This window comes from Ambystoma mexicanum, chromosome 12 (assembly GCF_040938575.1).
Source record: "Ambystoma mexicanum isolate Mex_15411 chromosome 12, UKY_AmexF1_1, whole genome shotgun sequence".
Taxonomy (NCBI): Eukaryota; Metazoa; Chordata; class Amphibia; order Caudata; family Ambystomatidae; genus Ambystoma; species Ambystoma mexicanum.
In genome coordinates this window covers 1,141,654,298-1,141,681,761 of record NC_090936.1, presented here as the reverse complement: position 1 = coordinate 1,141,681,761, position 27,464 = coordinate 1,141,654,298, and the positions used below count along the sequence as shown (strand labels likewise).

The window sequence follows — 27,464 nt, the reverse complement described above, 5'->3', positions numbered from 1 at the left end:
ATTGGAATAAATATCAAATGCTAATCAGTGCATTAAGCTATGCATTGATATAAATGGCATTCTATTATTAACTTCAATCCAGTATACTAAGGTACTCCTGTAGAAACATAGGCATTGTGTGCAGCATACATGATGGAGGTGCAATATTCATAAGCTTGCCATGTTGAATAGTGAAATAACTGTTTTCTTATTAGAGTTTTGCATACAGTGAAACTTGTGATAAGTAGGTAATAAAACCCACTTACTACATAATTGCATTATTATAGACAAATCACAAAGAGACAACACCACATACAAATATGAATATGTACAAGGGAATTGAAGTAAGAAAAAAAACAGCAATAGTAGCAGAAAGTGTTCATAACCTAACTGATTACCTTTATGCAGAGAAATGATTTCTCTGTTTCAAAGCTGTTACTTACCCTATCTATACATATCACATGATGTGTCTGGACTCTAAGCAAAATAGTGTGAGTACAACATATAAAAATATGAGCATATACAGGGAAAGTACAGTAATAAAAAAACATCAAAAGTATCAGAAAGTGCTGATAAATCTACTGATAATTTCAATGCACAAAAAGGATTGCTGTCTTTCAAGGTTGTGTCTTCCCCTATGTATGTTTCATATGATATAACTGGATCATAAGGGAATTATTGTAAGATCATACTTGAAGGCGAAGTCTACAAATATAGTACATTTACAATTTTTAGTTCCTGACTGTTAATGAAGAAAATCATGTGGCCTAGATATGTCAGGAAAGGAAAAAAGGGGGCGTCAGACATGTGATGTCATCAGTGATGTCATCAATGACATTTGTGATGTCATCTTTGATGTCCTGGGTGTTAGGCTTAGCAGTGCACAGTGGTGGCGCGAGTTATGGTTGCTTAGCTTACCATAACTGGTGAATTTCAAGGGTTTTTCGGTTTTACTTAGAACCATAACGTCCCTTTAACAAAGTTTTTTCACTGAATATATATTTTATAAGGGGAAGGTAACGCGTGCTTATTTGGAACGCTTGCCTGTGGTGAAAGCGTCTCTTTTCCTTAATATTAGATATACTTTGTTGCCGAGTGGTCGCGTGGCTCATGGAAAATGCTGCAGTGGTCGCGTGGCTCATGGAAAATGCTGCAGTGGTCGCGTGGCTCAAGGAGAATGCTGCAGCGGTCGCGTGACTCAGAGAACGCTGCCGTTTAGCCTAATTGAAGCAGAATAGACTTTTTCCCAAAGTGTTAAGGGTGAAGAGGCCACACGTGAGACAATGTTTCCCATATACCTTGGAGGTTGAATACTGACCGAAAGGTGGGAACGTGTCTCCCTTTGAAGTGGCAGTTCAAAAGAAAAAAGGAAATTGCATGTCCCTAATTTCTTGTTCTGTAAGAAGTCCATACCAGCAGTTGTAAAAGCGGTTGAAGCGGAAGCAAGAACAATCATTACCCAAGCCCATAGACGTGAACTCTGTAAAAGTGACTCCCACTCAATTAAGAGATTTACACCAAGATTCCACTAAAATAAATGTGATCAAGTTATCCAAAGATGGAAGGAGTGGCACAACAGCCTTAGTTGTAACCATTGGAGGAAAGGTGTATGAGAAGCTGGGGAAGGGAGCTGGGTACTTATTAAAAGAAGATTTTTTAAATCTGCATGGCTGAGACTATTTAGAGGGAGAAGTTGTCTAAAAGCCAGAAGCAGATTTGTGGTAGCTGCAAGACTGGCAAAGAGGCTGACGTTTCTTGCCATACGAGAGAGAGAAGTGCCTTGCCAATCTCTTGAGGTCGAGGAAGTCTTGTTAAAGTTAGCTAAAGTTGAAGCTTCAGTTGTAGCAGCAAACTTACCTAAATTCAGAATTGTAGTAGCAATAGTAGGACTGTGGTTGTCAGTATTTTTGTCAGAATTGCAAAAGTTGGAAGAAGTAGAAGTCCAAGCCAACTGTGGGCCAAAGGAGTCCTTTGAAGAGGGTAAACCTTAAGTAGAATCATCCTGACAAACTGTGTATAAAAGATGCTGCAGAAGCGGTCCTTTTTGTCATCGCCTTTATCTATTCTATCCGGTAGTATCCCCATACATATGGTCACCTGGAAAAGACTGTGGTGACTTTATATATGGTGACCATATGTATGGGGTCAAGGGGAGCAGGGGTGTTCCCCGCATGGCCAATGTGATGTCTTCCCTGCAAACCACTGCCATTTTGTTGGCGAATAGTTGTCAGACGACATCATTGCTGGGACAATTACACATGGAATCTTCTTTCCTGGAAATAAGTCATCCAGGAAACTCCTTTGGTGCTATTATTTTGTCTGTGGAACTGTAAAAGAAGAATCTGTTCTTCAAACAAAGACACTGCCAGTGGATTTTATTTGTGTGAACTTTTGTTTCTTTGGAACTTTTCAAGACTTTCATTCTGATTTTTCTTTTTCTTGAACGAAGTTGATATTGGGACATTACTGGGTGTCACGATGCCTGCCCCCAGACATCCGGAGCAGGTCCATCTGTCCAGGGAACAGGCACCCAAGAAGACACAGGAATTCCCAAAACCCCGCCTAGGGGCTATATGGATTCAGTCCTGGCGCCGTAGGCGCCAGGCTCATATTGCCAACTTTAAACTATGCAGGTCATCCTGCAAAGAACTCATGTACAGGCCATCATGAGGCCATGAAGGGACTACGTTCCTTAAGGAACTATTTTGCTGCATGGGTGTGGTACTGGAACTTCTTACCTGGGAACTACTTTTTTGATATTTAAACCACGCCCGAAGAGCAGCACACGCTTTGCGTTATTCTGCATTTTAGCAGCGTAACGCTCACCGTGTCTGCAGTCCAGCATCCAGTCTACAGCCACACCCGTCTTGTGTCCGGAGCCGATCCTAGAGAAAAGGAAAGAAGAAGAGAAGGTTAGAACAAGGAGATTTCCATTTGGTCATCATCTTTTCCTGGAGCAGTCCCACCTGTGGATAAAGGAAAAAGACATTAAAATAAACCTCGTCGCATTGTCAGCTGCAGCGCCGCACCGCGCCATACTCGCCTGTCTTCGGAGCATCTCCACGACCCGGCGCAGCACCCGTTGAATCGCCGCCCGAAACATCAGCATCTGAAAAGACAAGAACAAACAAAAGGTGAGCGGGGTTCCGCCAAAGACATTCTTTTACTTACCGCAAGATACTTACTCAGAATGTTACTGCTCGAGGCACTGCTGGTCACCATCCTACGTTAAACATTTTCGGCAAGGCGCCGCACCTGCAAAGAAGATGGAGAACTATTGGTTAATTACATTTGGAACAATATTACTTACTAGACAGTGCTTGGTATAAACTGACTCTTACCTAAGCGCTACCTTCATCCATCGAGGCAAACTCACTCCTTGGATCACGCTGCAAAGGAAAAGGTATGAAAGGAGCAAGAGTGAATTAACAGACATTTGAACTCTAAAAGAACTATACATTCGGTTTACACACTACTTACCTCGGAGTCATTGTTGTCTGGAACTCTGCTAAATACCTTTGAATCAGTGAAGTAACTGAATTTCTACGCACCCCTGCACTCCACGCAGATTGGAGAGTTCATCCTTCCAAACAATAAGGTGAGACTTTATGAAGGGGAATACTGGAAGTTTTCAGGAAAATAGTGCTAGTGTAACCTCTCTACCACGAGTGGCTAATCCCCTTTACTGCTTTTAGGAAAATATTCTTGCAGACCAGGCAGACGAAACTGAGTGGGCAAGTGCAGTCGATCATCACTTCGCTACGTGTCACACTGGTGGAGACCGCAGCAGTCCAGCTTCGTTCGACGCCCCTGTGGAATCCAGGTGAGCGTAACACTGGGGGAGCAGAATTTGCCCAGAACCAAGTCACCCAGAACCACTAGAAGTCATCCAAGACACTGGGTGATTGGTAACCTTTCATTAATGTTGTTTTCATGTTCTCAGGATCTGATGTCTGTCCAGGAAGTCTTATACTTGCAGATAGGCAGCCCAGACCAGAATCTTAAGCAAAAATGGCACATTGGAGATGGGCCTGTAATTGGAGGTCACACTAGGCTCCAGAGATGGTTTTGAGGGGATTTGTTCCTCCGACATATTCAACATCTATGACAGGTAATCACCACAGCTGTGCTGCTTCAGAAAATTTTTCTACGATGATACGCTGTCCTCGAGGGCCTCCGTCGAGCCGACGTCACCGGATGTTATAAGTAGGACGCACAACGCCCGTAGCCTCAGTTCCGTTTTTTCCACTAACGTGTTCGCTTAGGAGATCTCTGCGTGCCTCTGTTCTTCTGATTTCCATCGGTTCTTCGAACCTGGTTGTTTGTGAAGATATCATGTCTTCATCTTCTACCCCGCGGTCGGGTTTCTAGAAGTGTCAGGACTGTGGTTCCAAGATGTCGCTTACGGACTTGCACAATGTCTGCCTCTGGTGCCTCGGCGAGGACTACGCCACCAATGACTGCGACGATTGCCAGTCTTTGACGTCTAAGGCCTTGCGGAATCGGAAGAAGCTATCTGTAGGCAGGGTTTCCAAACCCCGAAAGTCAAAATCCGCTGGGCTCTCCACTGACTATTCGAGGGGCGACTCTCTGCGTCAGCTTAAGTCCAGGGAGTCTCGGTCCTGGTTCCTGCCGTTCCTCTGACTCTTCTAGGCACTCCCGGAAGCACCGGTCGCCTTCCTCGTCCGAGGACTCTGTCAGACGGCGGGTAGCTTGTTCTACCAAGCATTCCTCTCCTGCGGAATGAGACGCATTTCATAAGGAAATGATGGCGATTTTCGAATCGCAGGGCTCCGTTCCGTCCGCGCCTTTCGAGAGAAGCCTGCAAGGAACACGCTAGGGCCACCGCTCGCACGCCTTTGGGCTTGAACGGTCGGCGCGATCATCGGGAACCATCGAAGTCCCGATCGGAAAAGGTAGATCTCTTTAGCCATGCCCGCTCCAGGTCCCGGTCCTCAACGCCCTCGAGACCGTCGGAGCCTGCAAGGTCTTATAAGAAGACGTTGACGCCATCGGCGCCATGTCTGTCGAGGGACTCTCTCGAGGCTCCGCCTCCGAGGAAGTCATCGACGCCATCAGCGCTGAGGCCTGCTGAAGGACACGCTCTGGGCTCCTGCCTTGAGGCCTGTGTCGACGCCGATTCCGTCGACGCCTTTTGATGAGGCTTTATCGGAGGTACCCCGTGTATCAGTGGAAACTCTGAGGAAGGCCCTGAGGAAGTCAGTGAGGCCTGTATTTGATCCTTTTTCTGTGCCCTCATCCAGGTATTTATTCGAGCCTCTGGATTACATCTCTGAGGTGGATGAAGGGTCTGATGAAGGTGTTTGGTTCCTGATGAGGTTCCTGATGAACTCTTGTCTCGTCATAGCCAGTTGGAAGACCTGCGTCAGTCTTTGCACAATGCCAGTGGTCTGGACACCTCTCCGGAGGTTGAGTTTGGTAGGCCTGAGCCTGGCACGCACGCCGAGTTTTCATACCGGCGTCTCATGTCGAGGGTGATGGAGTACTTGGGGTGGTCTGCGCCACCAGTGGATTTACTGCAGGATGACCTGACGGATATCCTTGCCAAAGGTCCACCCACTGACCCTGTGCTGCCATTTCATATGGCTTTACAGAGAAGGGTGGCAGCGGCTTGGACTGCTCCGGAGAGTCTCCCGGCAGTGAGCAAGTTGTTGCCGAAAAAAATACCGTCTAGCCAGTAGCGACCCCTGCTACTTGACTACACACCCCACTCCGGAGAGTTTGGTGGTGCAGGCGGCTACGTCCCCAGCAAAGCAGGCGTCGTACCCTTGCATCCCTCCTGAGGCGACAAATGTTTTGATGGCTGGGCGAAGAAAGTGTTTTCTTCAGGGGGTACGGCTGTACAGGCAGCCAACTCTGTGTGTGCCTTAGCACGTTTCACTCACATTCTGTGGAATTGTGTCTCTTTGGCGGCTGAACATATTCCCGAAGGGGAGGAACGGGATGGTTTTCTTGCCCTCGCTCAGGATGGCAAGGATGCCATGTGTGAATCCGTTCAGTCGGGTCTGGACATGCAAGACTGTGTCAGCCGGTCCATGACGGCGAGCACCGTGATGCGCAGATATGCGTGGTTGCGGAAGTCGGGGTTTGCTCCTGACGTACAAGCCCGGCTTCTCAACATGCCCTTTGATGGTGTACATCTTTTTGGCAGCAAGGCTGACGAGAGCCTTGAGAGGTTGCAAACCTCCAAAGCTGCATAGAAGTCGTTGAGCGCTGCAGTTCGCCAACCTCCGCCTTTTCATCCTAGTGGACAGCAATGGAGGGGAGGTTCCTTTCGATACTACTTCCTTTGGTAGATCGAGGGGAGCTGCAAGCCAAAGGGGTCACCGTAGGAGTACCAGAGGTGGAAAACAAGGTACTCGAGGTGCCAAGGCCGCCCGGGCAGTTGCCTCTTTGCCCTCAGGCACTGCCGCAGCCGCTTCAGCTCAGTCATGAGGCCATGTCCCATGCTTCGCCGGTTGGGGGGGAAGGCTGGCGCAGCATCTTGTAGAATGGCGTGCCATTACTTCAGATGTGTGGGTTCTGGAGATCATAGCCCATGGCTACTGTCTTCCTTTCTGGCAGAGGTCTCACGACAATCCACCAGGGAATGTCTCTTTGAAGAGTCCGGATCCGCTCCTTGCGCAGGAAATCAAATCTCTGCTGGAGAAAGGTGCCATAGAACTGGTGCCTGTAGCGGAGAGGGACCAGGGATGGTATTCCACATATTTTTTGATTCCGAAAAAAGACGGGGGATTGAGACCCATCATGGACTTGCGTGGTTTGAACAAGCTCCTCGGGAAGGACAAGTTCAAGATGGTTACTCTTTCTCAAGTCCTCCAGGCCCTTCAACTTCAGGACTGGTTGGCGTCTCTTGACCTCAAGGGCACTTACTTTCATGTGCTGATTCATCCCAAGCACAAGAAGTACCTGAGGTTTGCCTACCCAGCGGCTCCACACATCTCTGGGGCAGTGTTACCCTCCCCAGGTGAGGGCTCATCACATTCTGCAGATGGTGGACAAGTTTCAACGTGCCCAGAGTCTCCCGTCGTTCGAGTTCTTGAGGTTGCTCAGCCTCATGGCATCCTGCATTTTTCTGGTGCAGAGGCCAGGCTGCGTATGAGATCTTTGCATTGGGCTCTCAAGATGCAGTGGTCGCAGGCCTCCGGCAGGATGTCGGATCCAGTTCAGGTGCCGCCCGCAGTCGCCCAGGATCTTCTGTGGTGGGCTGTCGAAAACAATCTGATGAAGGGGGCTCCATTTTGGCTACCCTGGCTGGAGGTGACAATCGTGACGGCTGCATCCCTCACGTGATGGGGAGCTCATGCCAACGAGTTGACAGTCAGCGGTCGTTGGTCTCTGTCAGAGACCAGAAATCAATCTGTTAGAGCTGAGGGCCATCGGGCTAGCCCTGAAGGCTTTGCTGCCGGCTGTGCCGGGAAAGAATGTCCTGAATCTGACGGACAATACAGTGGCCATGCACTACCTCAACAAAGAGAGGGGGGGCAGGGTCTCTCCCTCTGTGCAGAGAGGCGATGCAGCTCTGGTTCTGGGCCATCCAGCAGGAATTTTCGATCTCAGCAGTTCATCTGGCCGGAGACGAAAACATGGCGGCGGACGCTCTGAGTAGGCAGAGCACGGTCTCTCACGAGTGGGAGCTGGCTCAGGAGATTCTCCTGGAGATCTTCGCCCTTTCGGGGACCCCACAAGTGGATCTCTTCGCCACCAGTGTCAACCGGAAGTGTGAAAGATTCTGCTCGCAGGAATTTCCTCCAAGACGTGATGGAGGTGTTGCTTTCGGCCAGAAGGCCCGCAACAAAGTCCTTGTACCGTTGCCGTTGGAGAAAGTTCTGCGACTGGTGCAGGGTTAAGAATGTGGATCCTTTTTCATGTGCCATTCCTGAGGTTCTGTCTTTTTTGCTTTCGTTAGCCCACAAGGGCCTGCAAGTGGGTACCATTAAAGGTTACCTGTCGGCGTGTCCATATTTAGGCGCTCGTCTGAGGAGTGTTCTTATTTTAAGGTTCCTTTTGATTTCTCAGTTTCTGAAAGAGCTCACTGTGTTCCCACCGCCACCTTTCCAGGGTCCCGGTTTGGATTTGAACCTGGTTCTAAAATTCCTAATGGGAGCTCCATTTGAGCCTTTACATTCTTGTCCTTTGAGACTGTTGACCTTTAAAACTGTATCTTTAGTTGTGGTTGATTCCGCTCGCAGAGTGAGGGAGTTGCAGGCACTATCCGCCAAGCCACCCTTCACGGTGTTCCATAAGGACAGGGTTGACCTTAGGGTTCGTCCTTTTCTTCCGAAGGTTGTGTCGGATTTTCATTTAAGCCAGAAGGTCATTCTTCTGGCGTTCTATCCTCCTCCGCATCCTGTTAAGGAAGAGGAGAGGCTCCATAGGTTGGATCCTAGGAGAGCGTTAAGCTTCTACATCTCACGCATGTCCTGGGTCAGAGTGGACGATCAGCTCTTTTTACGATATGCTGGAAGGCGTTTGAGTCGAGCTGTTACTAAGCAGACCTTGTCCAGATGGATTATCTTGACCATCTCGGAATGCTACCGTCTGGCGGGTAAGGACCCTCCGGTAGGCTTGAGGGCCCATTCTGCTAGGGGTGTGGCTGCCTCCACTGCTCTGCAGAGGGGTGTTCTCATTCGTAACATTTGTGAAGCAGCCACATGGACCTCTGTCCATACTGTTGTAAAACATTACTCCCTGGACTCTATCCATGGGCAAGACTTAGCCTTTGGTAAGGCGGTCCTCTAATCTGCAAGTTGATGGGGCATTCTAAATTTCTAAATTCTTTTCCCACCTCCATACGTTGGTACTGCTTTGGGAGTCTGTCCTAGATGTGGAATACATCGGAGGAACAAATCCCCTCGAAGAACAAGTACGTTTCTTACCTGGTAACGTTCTTTCGATGGGATGTTCCGACGACTTATTCCACATCGTACCCTCCCAGCCTGCCCCTCTACAGAATTTCTTATGCGATTGCAACTTACGTTTCCGCAAGGCTTTCTGTAGTCATTCTGGCAGAAGATTGGTGCCACGCGTTCTGGGAAAAAACTACAACTGAGGCTACGGGCGTCGTGCGTCCTACTTATAACATCCGGTGACATCGGCTCGACGGAGGCCCTCGAGTACAGCATATCGACGCAGGACGCAGACATTTTTTCTGAAGCAGCACAGCTGTGGTGATTACCTGTCATAAATGTGGAATAAGTCATCGGAACATCCCATCGAAAGAACATTACCAGGTAAGAAAGTAACTTCTTCTTTAATAATGGGGATATCCATGTGTGCGTGATGCTGGTTTGGCACAAGACATTCCCAAAACAAGTTTTTTTTTTTACCAGTTTTGTGGTCAACGGGGCCAGGTGACCAGCACATACTTTCACAACCCTCAATGGGCACACATCACCTTAACATAATGTAGGTTTAAGCCAGCACAGTACAGTGAGCATCTAACTATCCGTGACTGACGAGAACTCTGAGGGGGATCCTCCCATTCACGTCAGTGTCTCGAGGTACTTAGTCCTGCCATGAGTTTCCTGTTTGGCCCGAGTGTCGTCCTGTATCCTCTTGATTTTATTATTCATGGAGTCCTGAATAGATTTGCACCAGTTTTTGTCTTCATTGACTTGTTCTGAATGGAGAAATTTAAGTTGCGGGTTAAAACGTGACCATGTCTCATAAGCCAGAGGAAAGGAAAAAGTCTGTCTGTTGTGACAAATCTGGACTATTCGTCCCTTCTCCCCATAGGGGATGCATCCCCTTTAAGGCTAGGGAGGCGAGCCCGCTAATCAAGGCCCTCCCTAGGGGTCTGGGAAAGTGTGACCTCACTGGAAGTGACTTCCATTGTGCTGAGGATCTCGCAATCCAGAGTACATTCCAATTTTCATGTAGGCAGACAAAGACTATTACTTCTGTTTTGAATCCACCAAATAGTGACATGTCTTCAAACTCGTTGGCTTCAGGCAATGCTGGATCCCACCTGAACACCACAGTCCAGGGACGATGACGCGCGCCTTTTATTTATGATAAAGTACATAAAAAGATGAGGAACTTTGAATGGAGGAAAGAGAATCCTACGTGGAGGCGATCCCCTGACGGGAAGACGTCCTGGAGGGGTGGAGCTGGCAGTAGCGTGGAGAGTGAACTAATCACTCACAAGATGATGGAGTCCTGACCGACCGAGAAGCCAAGGTCTGGTGGGAGAAAGTAAAGTGATGCCCACTTCGTGGCGCGGTCACACGGAATCCGTAGTGGGCCTGGGGCCTGTTATCCTATGCCGAGACCAGACCAGCAGAGAAGTCTGATCCCCGATCTCCACATAAGCAGTGCTTATAAGAGCTCCACATAAGAGGGGGCGAGCATTGAGATAAAAGGCTGGGAAAGCCACAGGGGTTATGGGAGCCATTAAGACCTGAACCGACAGACGCCCTGCCAAGGCCCTGCTAAAGCAAGCCTGAGAGATGTTCCAGAGGACTTTGGGGAGTCTTGGAAATGCAGAACGTAGTGTATGGAACCGGGAGGAGAGAACCTGGAGGGGTGCCAGTGTTTAAAAACAAGACAATGACTCTGCCAAGCACCAAGTTACAAATGGAGGAATTGTGTTAAGAAAACAGTATTTTTCCTGAAAGAAGGGAATTGTATGGAATATACATATAGACTTGATATATAGAGACTGCAGAGAGGCTGAGGACTGTATGATGAGAAATTGATGATCTTTGTCAGAAATACATAACTTGACAAAATGTTAAAGCCTTCGACTTGGTAGGACGGATCCAAGTGCTGGGCCAGGCAGGAGCCAAGGACAGAAGCTATTGCTCTGGCATCCCTTCCTTAGGTTTTCCTAAGTGGTAACCAGTGGTAATCAGTTAGCTATTAGGGTTTGGACTAAAGACCTTTTCTTTTTGGACTTTGAGGACCATTAGTCTTACATTTTTAGGTAAGGAACTTCTCTCATAGCAGTAGGGCTAGATAGGCATTTTCTTTTAAAAGCATTGAGCATGTCAGTACTTTTTCTTTAGCAGGAGCTCTATGGTATGTCTGTGTATATGCTGATGATGACCACATAACTATATTTTTGTATCTTGTTCAATAATGGAGAGGCGGGGGCAGTACTAAAACATTTGCATGCTTCCAATAGGAGGTTGTGGTGCTTGAGGGCTGTTTTGAATGTGTGCAGTGCACTAGTTGTTTAAAGTTCCAGGGGAGAGTGGCCAAATATTAGTGAATCGGGGCCAGTGGTGAAAGAATGTGAACTTGAACGTGGGTGGGGAGTGAAAGTTGGTCCCTGAGATTAACTTAGGACATTGCTCATGACTCTTAAGTATATATTCTATATTTTCTGTTCCTCGATGCCAACAATGAAGGGGACACCCATCCTTTCTGTGGATTGGGTCATGACCTTGGAAGACTGGGCAGACTCCCTTTTGGGTAGTTGCATTCCTGTAAATCACACATGTGATGTATCTTCTCAAAAGATGAAGTACTATTTTTCACACCACCTGTGGGACAGTCTTTTCTTGAATTTAATGCTGTATCTTGAACTGCCCAGTTCCCCTCCTAAGAGTTTTACTCGACTGCTTAGCCCTCCCTTGCAGAAATCTCAAGGGGAAAACCTGTTGTCTAATTTTGGGTTGGTGTATCTCATCCTCTGAGGCTGTACCGTGAATCCCTTCCAACAGTAGTACATTTTCTATTTGCAGTTAAAGCTGCAGTGTCCCAGATCTAAGGGCCTCATTACGGGTATGGAGATATTAGAGGTGCTAATTAGGAAATAATGCACACTTTGCCATTTCCGCTACATTAGTAACCTAACAGGGTTCCAAGAGCATGTGTGTATCCGCACACTGTCTTTTATGTGTTTATGCTTACTGCTCTCAAAAAGGACTTATTCTAAAAAATATATATTTTGCTATATTTTGATGATCACTGTGTACAGATAGTTTACAATGTTCTATTCTGATAGTTGTCTGTGCAGTTTCTCGAGCTCCCTGTGCATGAGAAACCAATGTTGGCATTCACTTAAATTATTCTGTTGCAACAAGTACTTTATTGATTTTGTGCTTTCCCTACCGATTGTTCAATATACACTGATTATGGTGCCTATGCTGCTTTTGAACCTCCTCCCAAATGCTCAGTTTCTATTTAATAAATATTTCAAATTGCATTGAATGTCTTCTTAAGGATCCTGACCTTCGGTCCTATGTTTATAATGCAAACGGGCACTACATATAGTTTGTTCATTACCAATATATGGACTGTATGATTGCAGCCCACAAGTCATTCATTGTCTTTCAGGACTGTTCTGTATTTAAATTGATCTTTGCAATTGATGTTGGTTGCACATTTCTTAACTTCATCCACCAGTACTGAGTGACACATGGAGTGGTGCAACGCCTCCCACAAGAAGCCAGACAATCCCTCGCACCCCTGGACTACAGCTGCGACAGCCTAGTAAGATTTGCTTTTAGCCAATGTAGGCAACCACACACAGCTCCAGATCAGATTAGGTTGGAGTGTTTTACTCCACACTTTAGGAAGTTGTGATTGAAAGGATTTTTCAGGGACTAAAAATGTAGTTTGCATTGACAACTGGGGTATTTTGAGGCAAGTAGAATACATTTTACTTAAAAAAATAAAATAAAAAGTTGTTGCAGCATCTGTTGTTGGTGTCCAGAATCTTTCGAACATGAAATAATTATATATTTTAAATGTTAAAGGCACTCATCAGTTCAGGTATTGCAATAGTAGAGCTCCTCTTCCTGGTATGCGCTGCTGATGCCTTCACTCTGCATTCTGCAGTGCAGGCAGCAGGCGTCGGGTGCCTGCTATTCTTACACTTTTGTTTTATCGCTGTTTGTTTCTGGTAGACTTGTATTCATGTCATTTCTGGGAAAAGGTGCAGTAGTTGACACCATGCTTGTCCGATACTTGAGCTAATATTTGATCAGACTGCTTTAGATTTTGAAGTACCGTACTATGGGTCACAACGGAATTAATTGCGTATTTTTTATTATTTCTTTATTTGTAAACCATCAGCACCTACCAAACCAATCAGTAATTTGAAATGTATCTAGATTTCAAATTTATTTGATTTTTCTGAATTGGAGGATGGTACGAGATGACGGCATTCTTCACTCTTTGAAGCTTTTGAATTGAATGCCATTGGCTAACACCTGGTGGGAGACGTTCAAGGGAATGAGAGGCTGGCTCTTATGCAGTTTCTTCCCTTTTTGGACCAAGCTATTTTCCTGACAGACTAAAGGAAGCTCTGCATCTGTGCTGACCCTGAGGCTGTGGGCTAGGACTCGGTGTGGCAGTTCAGAATCTAGATGTGGAGAGTCAGCAACCAGAATCGTAGATTTTTAAAATCTGTACAAAGATCTGTGCGTCTGCATAATTGAAAAAGTCCAGGCCCAATGAGCTAATTAAGGAGGTCACATGAGGTTTACATTTATATTAACAAAATGTGAGACAAAACAGAGCCTTGTGGGAGTCCACAGCAAATGGTATGCTGCTCGGAGATGAATGGAGGCATCACAATAAGTTGATATCCCACTTAAAAAGAAAGGAAAACCATAGTAAGACAAGAACACTGGTCTGCACCAGTCTGCTTAAAAGGAAGTCTTGGTTTATAGTGTTGTATGCTGCAGAGAGATACAAAAGAACCAGGGATATGGCACTGTATTGATCAATGGAGGCCCTAAGGTTATTTAGGGGAGCGACTAGGACTGATTCTGATTGTGTTTTCCAGAGGAGTACATTGAGTGAGTATTGGCTTATTGGGGGAATTGCATCAGTATAGGTAATATCCAAAGATACTATAAAGCAACTGCGGGCATGAACAAAGGGTTATTGGGTGCAGTGCCTTTTTGTAAATGTTGCCAATTATTTTATATCAAAATATTTTGTTGAAGTTGCGTACCTCTTCATCTGGAAGCTGGGTTTTGCAAACATTTTTAGAATTCTAAATAGTTTCTTTTGGATATCTTTGGCTTCATAGTTGCAGGTAGTGTAGTATTACTTTTTTGCTGCATGAATGACCTTTTTATATTTGTATATGTGCTGGATTAGCATCTGCCGACCCTTTTTAGATTGAGGCTTATGTTATAGTTTTTACTTCGTGTTTTTTCCATCTTAAATTAAAGGAAGAACCGAAACGTGTTTCAGGACCTTGTGGTGTGCTGTATCTGTACTTTATTGGGCACTTATTGCCTTGATGGAGTAATCTTTGCGTTGTGGTTGACTTGTAGCAATTCACAATCAACAAATGAGCTTGCTTCTGCTTTAAGAGACTATAACCTGATCAAAGTAAGAATTGAGATCAAACAGATTCAGATTTTGCCAAGGTCTTTGAATAGGCAGTTGTACTTCCGTAAGAGGTGCTTATCGTTGGCAAGGAGGATGTAATTAAAAGGGATGAGAGAATGGTCCGTCCAAGCTAAAAGAAGTAGGTAGTCGGCAACGAAAATACTTGAAATGGCAAAAGCGAAGTGCGATTAATGTTGTTTGAGAGGGACCACATACCCTTTGAGAGAAATTCTAATGATGGAAATGATTAACCTGGTGACAGTGGAGTGGGACTTATCCGCCTGCTCATTAAAGTCTCCTTTGATGACCGTGAAGGGAGGCATACATTATCAAAAATACTGCTGACCTATTTAAAGAGACTACAGAACTGCAATTGGCACTTTGATGAATCCAATGGAGTCCTCACTGATACTCTGGCAGTGACCTCCTTCCATGGGGCCTGGGTACAACAGCCGCTACCTGATCCTGAGCGTGGGGGCAGCTATATGAGGGAGGCTCACATGGGAGGAGACAACCTCTGGGGTGATGTCATGGCTATATTGGATGAGACATGGTATCCCTGTATGTCCTTGAAGATAATTCTCTCATACCCAATACCCTCATGACCTATTGCCATACCTCTACACCTCCCCCTTGGAAGAATAGAATACTATTCCCCAAAGTATATAAGCCAAACTCCTTACTTTGGTCTACCATGTGGAAGTAAGAATGCCTTTATCAGTTCCATTTATACATCATCCAGAACTGCTTTATGTGATGAATCGGAGATGATTCCATATAGCCATGCACATTATTCATGATCATCTTGGGGGTTTCCTTTTGGCCAAATGACATCGTCAAACACACAAAATTTAAACAGATGGTAAAGGTTTGTGTGCTCAGTCTCAGATCTGCATTAGTTCACTAATGCACTGTAATTATAGTAAGGAGCTGTGCGAGCTGACACAAGTGATTCAGCATTCTTAATGGTAGGAGCTCTGAGATTGCCAAAGGCAATCCAATGCTAGAAGTAAATCAAGAACAACATTTGCTGCATTTGGGAGGGACATCTATCAAGAGTCCCAAGAGCGGTAGCTCAAGAACATAAGGGTCCATTTACGCCAGACATTAGTTTCATCATGGGAATCCAAATCTTCTCTTTTTTGCTGATGAAGGCCTAGATAAATTGAGGGGAGCTCAAGTCAATTCCCCTAAAAAGGCTGAAACACACATTTGTTGACATTTTTCTGTTTCTAATTACACAGTGCATTAGTGAACTAATGCGGGTCTAAGACGCAGCACACACATGTTCTCCATCTGTTTACATGTTGTGTTTGCAGTGATGTCATTTGGGCAGAAGGAAAGACCTAAGGTGATTTTGAATAATGTTCATGGGCATAGGAAATGAATTTAGGCTGCAAGTCCAGACCGACTTATATGTAAGAGAAGGAAATTCTGCCATCATTGTTTACAATATATATCTGTTGCGAGTATATTGAAGCACACTGCTATTAACCCCATTAAAAACGACCTGTCCACTTAGTAGATGTGAGACTATTATTGGTTTATTTTTAACAAAACCTTTTTTATATAATACAAACTTTTATTTTTGTGTATTTAAATAGACACATGTTACTGTACACAAGACTTTGGGTATGTTCCTGCAGGAGAAGAATGGTTTGAATGCATTGAGACTGGATAAGACTGAGAATGAGAGCTGAATGGTCAGAGGCACGATACCTACACGTGTCTCCTACGGGTGTTATTTTTTCTAGATTTCTATCCTGTTTGAGGGAGACATTTAGGCTGGACCCCACCTTTTTCAGGTGGGCTGTCCTTCTGATAGAAGATATTCAAGAGGTGTGGAGCATAGCCTGTATTGCTTGTGGCAATCACAAGAGTGTAACAAATGGCACCAATGCGTGTTGGAATCCCAGAAAAAGTTGTTAGACTTGATGTTGTGAAACAAGACATTGCACATATGTTGGTAGAAACCTTTACCACAGAAGTGCTTGCAGTAGTTGTATTTTGTCCTGGCAGGAGAGTACACCAGGGCAAATAATCTTGTACTAGTAGACCTGGCATGTGAGTAGAGCAGGTGGAAATGATGGAAGTGGTGGTGTTAATTTATCCTGAAGAAATAGCAGAACCACTAAAGAGTTTTTGTCAACTGCTGCATAATCATCCTGACAAATTAATATTGTGGAAGGAAGTGGTTTATGAACTGTTGTAGAATTATCCTGACCAAGACATTTCTTTTTACCCTAATGAACTATTCTTGATTTATGAGAAGAAGTTGCTTTGAACTTTTGAGCACAAGTGAAAAGAGAAAACCTGTGTTGAACTTCCAACAGTTCACAATGTTCAAGTTGGAGCAAAATATAATTTCCTCATTCCTTTAAACTATTGGTTAGAATCCTGCTTGAAGCTGGGGAAGGGGAATTCACCCAGATTATAAGGAGAAACAGTTATCAGGTTGTGAATGTAACTGTTATTTCTACTATATTTGAATTGCCATTTTATCACCATGTTAAGAAGGTATATTCACAAGTGTGAGGGACAGAAACCTTTTGCCACTTTCCCTTAGTTTATTTTGATATGCAGGGAAATCCTAGTCAGGGTAGGGATAGTGAGCTGTTTATCCAACCTTTTTGAGTTAATAAAATATCATCTTTTGAAAAACCTTCACAAAGTTGTCCGCCTCCTATTTCTGATCCCTCACATTTACCATCCAGACATGTTGAAAGTGATTTTCCAAACTCTTTTTCCATCAAACATCAATGGACTCCTTTTCCCAGAATCACCTGAATGCTGGGACAAGGAAGAGAAGAGCAGTGCACAGCCGAAGAAGCGTCAAGTATAGTGAGTGCTCTAGTTGTAGGCCGAAAGCACCTTTGCCCAGGAAATTGTCAAAGGTTGCTGCTGTTGGAGAAAGAACGGTCTGTCTCCTCGCGAGACTTGAGGTTCCGAACGCGTGTGGCAGAGCCACGTGGCTCATGGCAGAGGAAGATGAGAAACTCGGCAGAGACGCTGGGAACCAGAAAAAGACTCCTGGGGGTTCACCAACTGCAGAAAGCAGATCCTTAGTTGCAAGAGCCCAAAGAGAACCTGGTGTGCTCAAGGGAAGCGGCAGAGACTAAAGGACGCTGAGAAAGCAGTCACAAAGGGAAGGCAGGAGGAAAACCTTCACTGATTGGCTTCAAACGAGCCATAGAATGCCAACAAGAGCCGGTGTGTCTACCCAAGGATATTGAGGATCCCGGGTTGTATCGGCGACTGCACCAAATGGAAATAAAACTAAAGCAGACCGAAGAACAAGAGAAAGCCAAGAGACCAATTGTAAGAAGGGAAAGTTCATTGAAATCAAAGCTCTTACCAGTATGTGAATGCATAGAATGCAAATACATGGAAACCCTGAAGCGAATAATAAATCAGAGGATATAATATCCAACCAAGTAATTGTACACTTGTGGAAGTGGATGAATTTAAGAAGCCCTGGCAGGAGAGTAGACCAGGCAATTGCTGCTATGTGAAGTACAAGAAGCCCTGGCAGGAAAAGCTGTACCAGGCAATCTTGAGTGTGTGAACCTAAGAAGGGTATAACAACCTGAAGCCCCAGCAGGATAGTATACCAGGTAATTTGCAATAGTGTGGAAACAAGAAGTCCCCAGAGAGGATAATGGGACTGTGTTGGCCGGATGAGCAGGAGCAAAATCCTGCCAACAGAATTCTGAAGTGAATGGAATCATAACTTTGTGTGACAGTTATACTGTGGGCCCAACAAGACACAAGAAACTGTTGTATAAAGAACTGTTTATGGTGAAGAGGAATCCAGGGCAAGGGAGTCGCCCTCTGGAGCAAGAACTCTTATCCTTGGAGCTACTTATTCTTTCTTTGTGAACACTTTTTTTTCAAGAGACATCAAAGGTTAAATACTCTTCCCTTTTCACCTTTTTGTTCAGTTTATAGTGTGAGGGTCAGAATAGAATTTTTGGACACAAGGGCCGTTTTTCGATTTTGACATTCTGACACAGGCAGCGCCTTAGTTTTAGTTTAGGTAGGTAGTTTAGGTAGGGAAATTCCTCTTGGAGCAGGTTCAAAGAGGCCTTTTCCCAACCCCTTTTTCAATTAGTCTTTAAACAAAAACATTGCTACTTGTGTCAGAGTTTCATTCTTGACTCTTCACAGCACCTTCAGTCAATAAGTTAGTAAGAGGTCTGAGAAGTAGACAGTTTACATTGGAAGAGGTAGGATTCACAGAATGCAATTGGAAGGAATTCTCTTTTGCAGTTCAGTGGTACAATATGGATGTAGGTCTATTGCTTAACTGATTCTTTTTTTTACTACAGAATGCACGCGAGACCCCCGCCCCCACCCAAAACTATATTGCCTGAACCCCACTCGCCATCTTCATTATTGTGGTAAAACAATTGGACCGAAAAAATGTTTATAATTGGGGGGGAGGGGGAGGTTGAGCAATAGACCAATACTTTAGATATTGGTGTTATTCCACCAACCCGTTGAGCTGTTCCATTGCTTTAAAGAATCTGCTGAGCTTCAGAAATCCTGTCTTTAAGGGTGGTTTTGCAAACCTCAGAAAACCAGGGCTCTGTTACAAACCTAAAATCTGGAGACTTGCTAGTTAAGAAATTGAAAATCTATTTTCTTTTCTCATCATAATCTGCATTTAACAAAAAGCAGTGTCTGTGACGGACTCTCAATTTGGTTCATTAAATGTTATAGGAAGGTGGGTCAACATTGAGGAATCGTAAAGGGATGATTTAATGGGACAATGCTTGCTTCTGGCTAGTAGGTCTAATAAGATTTATTAAGCAAGTGATTACATGATGCATGGTGGAGTGTGGAAATTGAGTAGTTAGCAGATGGGGTTAACAAAGTCTGCAGTGAGAAATCGGGGCGCATATAGTTTCATTGCACATATTGCATAGATGCTGAGCCCCCGGTCATAACATATCAGAATTACCACTGATCGCTTCAAGAAAGGGGGCATAGGTCATTGTGATTCATTAATTGTCATTGAAAAGGGTAAACGTATAGGTAACTGGCTTCTTTTTAATTTGAAAGGCATATTTGTATCAAATGGAAAGAGGTATGCGCGGTATAAGAACAGTATCTAAGTTCCATCAATTATACAGGCCTCTATGATGTGTCTTTGTAGATGCCTAATTGTTAACCTTGTTCCCTTAGAGAGTCCCTGTGATGGCGTAAACTTGCGTAGTAGCATAATTGTAGCACCCATTTTCAGCTTTAGCTCGTGAGGGGATATTTGTCAGACAGCGTTTCACTCTTTAGCGACTACAGCGTTGAGTCACTAATTTACTGTTCGTTAACGCTGGAACCAACGTGCCCTGTGTGAAAAGAAGTGTGGGTGTAGAGAAGTAACTTGAAATTATTCAGAATGTTTGCGATAGTGGAAGTTGAAGGAGACCGCGTAGAACCATGCTAATTCTGCTTGTTAAAATGATAGCTATTGTTGAAGTGAAAGGGCACACAGAGGTGCACTTTGCCGTTTGGATAACAGATGGCAAACTAACATTGAGGAATTGCATCAGCTGAGTATGGAAACATACCGAAGTGTTTTATATAGATGAGCATGGCCCCGTGTGGCACTAGAGGGGAAGGGACATGACCAGTAGCAAAAGTCACATTGTGACACAAACTGCTGTAGTTCTGGCATTCTAGAGATCGTATTCCCGGAGTGTTTGGTCGAAGCTCAAAGGCTGAGCCTATATTGGGGTCCCTGGCCAGAGTTGTCGTTAGCAGGAGATGCCTAACTCAAGGTGCAAGGTATGCACTCTCCACTTGCCATTGGCTAGAGATAATTGATTTATGGCGAGTAATAAATGGTGTGTTTGTATCTGTAGACTTAAGGTGAAGAGTGATTTTGATTTTTTTATTTTAGTGCTGGCTAGTAGCTTACAACTTGAAATGTGTACCTCCTGTTAGGTGTTATGGTATCCTGTTTAGTTGATGAAAAACCTGCTATTCAGCACTGTCCTGAAGGTAAGTTGATCCTGGTTTGGCGGTCTGTTGGAGTAAGACCATCTCTTTGGTGTAGCACATGGTCTCTAGTAGTTTAGGCTCTAACTCCAGGTGCCCGTTTGTTCACGAGTCGGGCACAAACTCGATATGCTCAAAGAACTTTCAGGCAGTTCCTTTTTTCTTTTTTGGCTTAAACTCCAGGTGCCTTTTAATCTACGAGTCAGGCATGAACTCTATTCGCTTGAAGAATTTCCAGGCAGTTTCCTTTCTCTGACCCACAAACCAGCTCTTGATTTAGCATACAGAATCCTTGATTTATGGACAAGATGCAAACAATCAGCTTGAGGACATAGGTGCTATTATCAGTTTTCAATCAGCTTGACGAAATAGCTGGTTGTTGGAGTACCTTTTGACTACAAAATGGAAATGTTTTTTTTCTGATGGTATTATTTGTTTCTTTTTTCGTTTTATTTATTTGATCCTAAGTGGACAATCTCGTGTGTTTCTTGTTCCTTGCTGAATCATTGTCTGTTTATTTCTATTATTCTCACATGCACCACTTGTTTGCTTCGCATCCGTTCTCTCACCAAGTCATTAATGTTTGAGATGTCTCCACCTAAATTGCCACAATATGTTAAACATTGAGCGAATAGGATAAATCACTTTTTGATTTGACCCGTTTGGCCTTCTGCGTATTTCCTTTTTGGTATCAGTTTTTCTGATTTGATAATTTCTTGATTAATAAGGGGTGACCACAATAGGCTCTGAACTATAAACCTCGGTTCCCTCACCCTTTGGTAGCAGCACTCTTATCTGTTATAGTTTTTCTATATTGGATATTGGCCCGCCGCTGCTACCTGTCACTCCGGGCTTTTCAAACCCCTTTGTGCTATATATCATCGCTGTATCGTAATGTTATTTTTGGTTGGTTGTGGATGATTTTTCCTTAGATGAATGCAGATCTGTGGCCCCGATGGCTTCCACAGGCGATGCCGAGTATTTTGAATTTGATTTTATTTTGTTAGCAGTAGCCAGGGGAGAGCTATTGGGGTGGGGGTTTTGTTTCCTCCTGTTCAGTCAGAGTAGTAGTCTTGCTGCACTGCTCTCAATGCATTGCTGTTTCTCAGTAAGGTAGTCGATTCTTGCATCCGTCTAGTGATTGCCGAAATGCTGTACTTAGATTTTTAAACTAAGTCAGTTCTATTGTATCAGTCATCTTAATGAATGGCCAATTTGCAGCAATAATTCAAATGGACACTTCAAACTCTGTGCCTGGGGGTAGGAGACCTTGCCACCCAAACCCGTAATTCCATTTTCAGACACCTAGGTCATTTGTTTTTGTTGTACAGACACACTTTAGCGCAGTCTCTCATCCCAAGCATCACACACTGCTGGACATCTAGAATACTGCTGCTAAAGACTCGCTCGAGGCTAGCCATCTCCTCCTGTTTATGATGAGGGTTCTGATAGCACATGGTACCTGCTCAAACAAGAACATGTTGGCCCACATCTCACTTCAAGATGCGAAAGGCATATGAAATGGGCTACTAGAGCTTTAGCCCCATAAATATGCCAGACTCTAGCCAAAAAAAGCAAGAAGTGAAGGCTTGCACCTATTTAATAGTGGCCACATTCCAGTTTTTATTGTTCCCTTTTTTAGCTGGTTTGCTATTAAAAAAGTGGCTTAACTGTTCACAAATAAGTCTTTAATCCACTACCAACAGGAACGGAGCCACCCTAAAAGCTGGGCCACATCCCCTCTGAACGGGGTACGCAAGCAACCACTCGCATCTGCTGATCTTGTTGTGCCTCTACCTCTAAGGTCGACTAGAGTATCCAATCGCAGCCAGCCTAAGGCCCATGTGTAGGAATACTCGTGTGATTCTGTAGCGTACCTAGCTAGGGATGACGCAGATTCTTTTCACCACCCCCCACCCCCCCCTAACACCCCCTTTTCTTTTTTTATGTCTAGCTCCATATGCAAACGTTCTGTGTTATGCATTCCTGGGAAGGGGATATGTATCGTCCGTCTCTGGTGATCCTGGTCTCTGCATTAGCAACAGTTACTTCTTCATCCCCATCGTCGCCAGAAAATCCATCCACACAGTGCCACAGATATGTTTGGATCAGTGGTAACAGTAAAATACTGCCACAGAAAGGAGTTCAAATATTACGGAACGACCGGCAGAGGATTTTTGAAAGGAAACATGCAGTTTTATTTGCATGCATTACTTGGCGCCAAGATGTCGTTGAAAGAGATCAGTTGTAGAATTAAACTCTATTTTCACATGCCTTTAAACAAAAAAAATACTTCCATGGACAGTTATGGAATTATTTTTATTCCCTCAAAAAACAAAATGTAGTCCTAACTTTTAACTAATTGGAAGTAAAATACTCCAACTTCCTCCTGGAGCCTTTCTCGCATGTTATGCAAGGTAGTGGGAGGAGGGTATGGTCCATAGCGTGCGCTACTCACCATTCCACAGCATCCAGGCTATACCTGAGAGATTATTCTGGGTAGGCTTGTTTAACCTTTATGATTTTAAGACTAGACTGTACTTGTTGGTGCTCTGGTTTTGCTTGTTGGGGCGGCCAGAAGGGTGTTCACTAGCTGCCATTGGTTTAATTTCTAGGGAGCTGTTTTATTTGAAGCCGTGCACATGTTGTATCCTCTTTTTATAAGATGAATCCCCCTTTTGTTTTCCAGTGAGTCCGCAGACACGCAGTGCTACAAGGCAGCCCGATGTTTCTGCTATCCTGGGAAGTGGCGGCAGATCTACCCACCTGACGCAGACTCCTGGACGCCTCGGGAACCTATCTATGGTGAGAGCTGCCTGTACAGTATTTCTTTGCATAAGGTTAAAACTGTCACCATGGCGATTAACTAGTTGTGCTTGTTTATAAAAATCCCTCCCCACTGCAGACTTTTAATCCATGCCCTTTCCATTATGGCCCTTTCTTGCCTTCAGTGTCACAAATTCCAGACGACTTGCTGCTTGGTATGTCTCCCCCACCATGTTTTTCGGTGTTGGCCCCTGTTGGGGCATCTTTTTTATTTAATCACCCACACAAGCACATGGGTCAGGTTTCAACTCCAATTCATACAGATGACCTTAGATTAAGCTGCATGGCCACTGGACGTTACATGCGATTAATCTGGCAGATATGTCAGATAAGTCAGCCTTCATATAATATGAAACTGGTAGCTCTGAGTAAGGATCTGTCTCAACATTTGCATTCTTGTTCTCTTGGCTTTTTATATTGGGCCTTACGTTGAATATTACAGAAACCGACCTTGACTAATCAAGAACTGTGACTTTCATACTGTGACGTGGTTGGGGCATTAGAATGGGTAGATCACTGCGCTAGATCTTATGTCTTCATAGGGTTGCCCTGCTGCTGGTGATGGGGTTCTGTTGAGAAAGTGCCCTTCCTTCTCCAACTTTTAGGTTTTGGAAGTAAGAGTGAACTCTGTTCACCCGAGGGCTGGGTTTATTCAATATGTAATTGTTATAATAAACCAGTCTTAAAAGAAACCCTGTTGGTGCTATATTTATTATTAGAAGTCAGCTGATGCGTGTTTTCGACCCTCCGGGGTCTTTCTCAAAGCGTGTGGAATGTAGGCCAGTCGTTGGTGGGAGGTTGTGGTATTGGGACTGGGTGCAGTCTACATATCTGGTCCCAGAATGATCGCGTTGGGGCCTGGTGCAGCGTGTTGGATAATTAACTGCTGGTTAGCATTGTCTGGTAGCCCGCGTGGGCTTGCAGTGTACGCAGCGACAGTCAGAGCAATTTGGTGGTCACTGCCGTTTCATACACTACAAGCCCACTCGGGCTCCCAGACAATGTTAACCAGCAATTAATTATCCAGCATGCCGCACCAACGTGGGTAATGGACCACCACATTCAAGTAGCAGCCACATGAAATCCCAATCATACCGGGACTAGATATGTACATTGAACCGCAGACTTACTAGCACAACCTCCCAGCACCGACTGGCCTACATTCCACATGCCTTGAGAAAGACCCTGGAGGCTAGAAACATGTGTCGGCTGACTTCTAATAATAAGTATAGCACCAACAGTGGTATTCTAAGACTGGTTTATTACAACAACAATTACATATTGAATACACTCAGCGCTCAGGTGAACAGGGTTCACAATTACTTTCTAAACGTGACTTTCGTACCACCACCTATCACTCCAAGCTCTCGCCCATCCTTGTCTTCCTTGACCTCTCCTTTGCCTTGGACACTTTGGTTACCCCTCTACACCTCCCCCCCTCATAAAGCTCAACTCGTCCTTTTTTTTATTTTATTTTTCCCTCAACACTTTGTGGATGACCCACATATTTTGTTGCGTTTTCTGACTCTATACCCGATCCCTCCACGAAGATCTCTTGTCTCTCTGCCATTTGCCATTGGAAGGCTATTTTAAAACTCCTTTAAGACCATATACTCCACTCTCCCTCCTCAGAACATCTTGCCCCTTTTCCCCCTTGCCAATGTTTGTTCCTCCCTACTTCTTCAACGTTCCCATGAGACTTGTAATGTTGAGTTTTTCTTTGATGGGATCTCGAGCTCCAGCAATTGTGCACCGAAACCACTGCTAGTTCAACTTGCTGAATATCTGGAAGAGCCAGCTTCTTCACTAGCTATTGGAGATTTGTGCACAACCTTCTGGTGAGGGCTGTGTAGCCATCTGTCATAAAGCTTAAACTGTATTTCTCACCACAACGAAAGACTAGACTCTCTAAAATGGAAGTTGTGGCAGATCAGTCGCGATAACGCGAGGAAGGGCGGAGGACAGATAGTGTCATACAGTAAGACTACAGTTAACAAAAGGAAACTCGCGACACTGGTATAATGAAAACTATACACCTTTAAAAAAAAATACAAAATTACACATAGTACCTGTTATAGATTCTCTAGGCCCAACATAACAGCTAGCAAAATACAGTGCATGTATTGAAATAGTAACAGCCACTTAAGAACTAACCCACTCCTAAACTAAAAGTGTTGCCCTTTACCTGGCGGTAGATGCAAAGGGGTGCTATGGGGTGGGAAGATGAGGGGAATTCTAAACCACACCAACCATTAAATTCCTAATCCGGATCCCATGTGCCATCACGGAATTCAGTCAATTCCAAACCTCTCGAGCATAGTATTATAAATAATAAAAATGCACACAATGCGATAAATATACAGCACATAGAGGGAGACAAGGATGGCATTTGGGAACCGAAAGACGGATGCCACCAAAAGTAAGAACATTATTGGGCTCATAGCACCAGACTCATTACACTTCTAGAAACATCGAACAGTAATCCTTTAGTGATCCAATGTAACCAACCATTCTTCAGAGGCAGTTGTGTAATGCAAGACTTTAAAACTAGAGGGAGAATTTGTGGCACTTGATACAATTCAAATGATTGATCTAAAACTCCCTGGATCCAATGGGACGCAGATGAGTACCTCACTTTAGCAGAGTTTGAGGAAAGCTCAAGGTCAGGCACATGGGGTTTTGGAGTAAGGGAAAGGAAGTCGCGGTTCTACCCAACAGGTAAGAAAACTGCAAGCAGCCCCAGGGGGTGCCGGAGAAGACTCTCTTAATGAGTTTCAGTGCCAGGAGTAGGAGGAGTCTTCCTAAAATCTACCTGGAGGTGGGGGGTATACAGGCCCTAACTCTTATAGTATAAGTATGTACTACCGACAGGCTTGGTAGAATGGCAGAGCAGCCAGGCTTATCTCATAAGGTGGTGTGTGCTAATCTCTCGTAAATTAAAGATTTAGGAAGGATACAAAGTATTCCTCTTTCTTTAAGAACAGTAGTTCTAAGGGAAAATTTAAGAATATAAAAGGAAAACCAAAAGGGTCCCCAGCAACACTGCACATAAGCTGCTGTGCACTGCAAAAGTATAACCCAGATGCCTTTAAGGTGTATGGAGGAAAGCAAGACTCCATAATAGAAGGTAAAACGCAAAGCGCGAAGTCCCCATGGTTAGAGCAAGTAAGAGTGAATGAGGGGAAATGGGCTTCCCTCATTCAGGAGGACAAGAAAAAGGTCCAGAGGTCTAGCAAAAAGTGCTGGGGGTGTGACTAGGAGAGGGGATTAAACCTACAACTGATAAATCTCCCTAAGGAGTATGATGAGTCTCTGTATTTGTTGGGTATTCTGCTGCTTTTATAGTTACTGAGAAGAGTATGTTGTGTCTTTCAGTGTTCGTAATGCTCATTGCTACCATTACAGTTTCTGGGCGGAGTATGATGAATCTCTTGGTATTCGTAATACTCTGCTGTTTAGTGTCTGCTGGTGGCCCCTCCCAAGTCTGGTATAGCTCGTCTGGTTGCCGTCACCGGTTGGTCCTGTGAGGTCAGGATCACGCTGTCAAAAAAATGCTTTTAGCACCTTCCATTCCTTCACCACTGAGTATTCTGCTGGATGGTCTTGGTGTCGTGGTCGGACCACACGGTCTACCTTCCCGAGGTTACGCCACCACCTGGCAATGTTTGTGCACAGACGTCTGGTCCCTGCTGACTCCTGCACCACTGTCCTCCTTTGTTCTCCACATCCTCTCGATCAAGGACTTCCCGGAATGCTCTGGCTTCTTTCTCCCAGGTTCTAACTTCCCAGGCTTCACCTGCTTGGTGAACATGACTCTCTAATACAAGTCATTTTTTGCTTTTTGTGCTTCGGAGCTGGGTTATCTCCAGCAGAGGATCTCTGTCCTTCTCTTTCCATGCAGTATTCTTTCATACTCCATAGTTCCCACTCTTCACTGTGTTCTCTAGTTGCCATTGAGGAGTGATCAGCATTACTGCTCCGCTCTTCTTCTCTGTGGGTTTGTGTTGGGTTCTAATATTGGAAGTGTTAGGCAAAGTTTGTATGCAGTACTCTCTGGGAACACTACAAGCAACTTTGACTACAGGTATAAGAAACCCAACCTTTGGTAAAAGCTTGTACTACAGTTTTTATAGCATGTTGAGCTGCCAAGCTTATCTCAAGAAGGGTCAATGTGAGCAGTAGTGGAGTTACAGAGATCTACAGTTCCAAGTATTCAAATAAACTCTTACACTCAAGGTTTCTTGAATAAACAATTATTAATTTATCAGTCAGTTAGAGTAAGCCTTCTTCAGAAGGGAGCAATATAACAGTAACACTCAAATACACTTCATGAAATACAC

General features: G+C 44.6%; 1 protein-coding gene across 2 annotated transcripts in view; it reads left to right on the top strand.

The window, feature by feature from the left end:
- The window catches only part of NUP107 (nucleoporin 107), a 790,450-nt gene that overhangs the window by 113,171 nt on the left and 649,815 nt on the right, over nt 1–27,464 (top strand). For both annotated transcript variants that reach the window (XM_069629720.1, XM_069629721.1), the window contains 2 exons: nt 12,355–12,441; nt 22,988–23,103. In XM_069629720.1, coding sequence (XP_069485821.1) covers nt 12,355–12,441; nt 22,988–23,103 — 203 coding nt within the window. The remainder of the gene's footprint in view (nt 1–12,354; nt 12,442–22,987; nt 23,104–27,464) is intronic.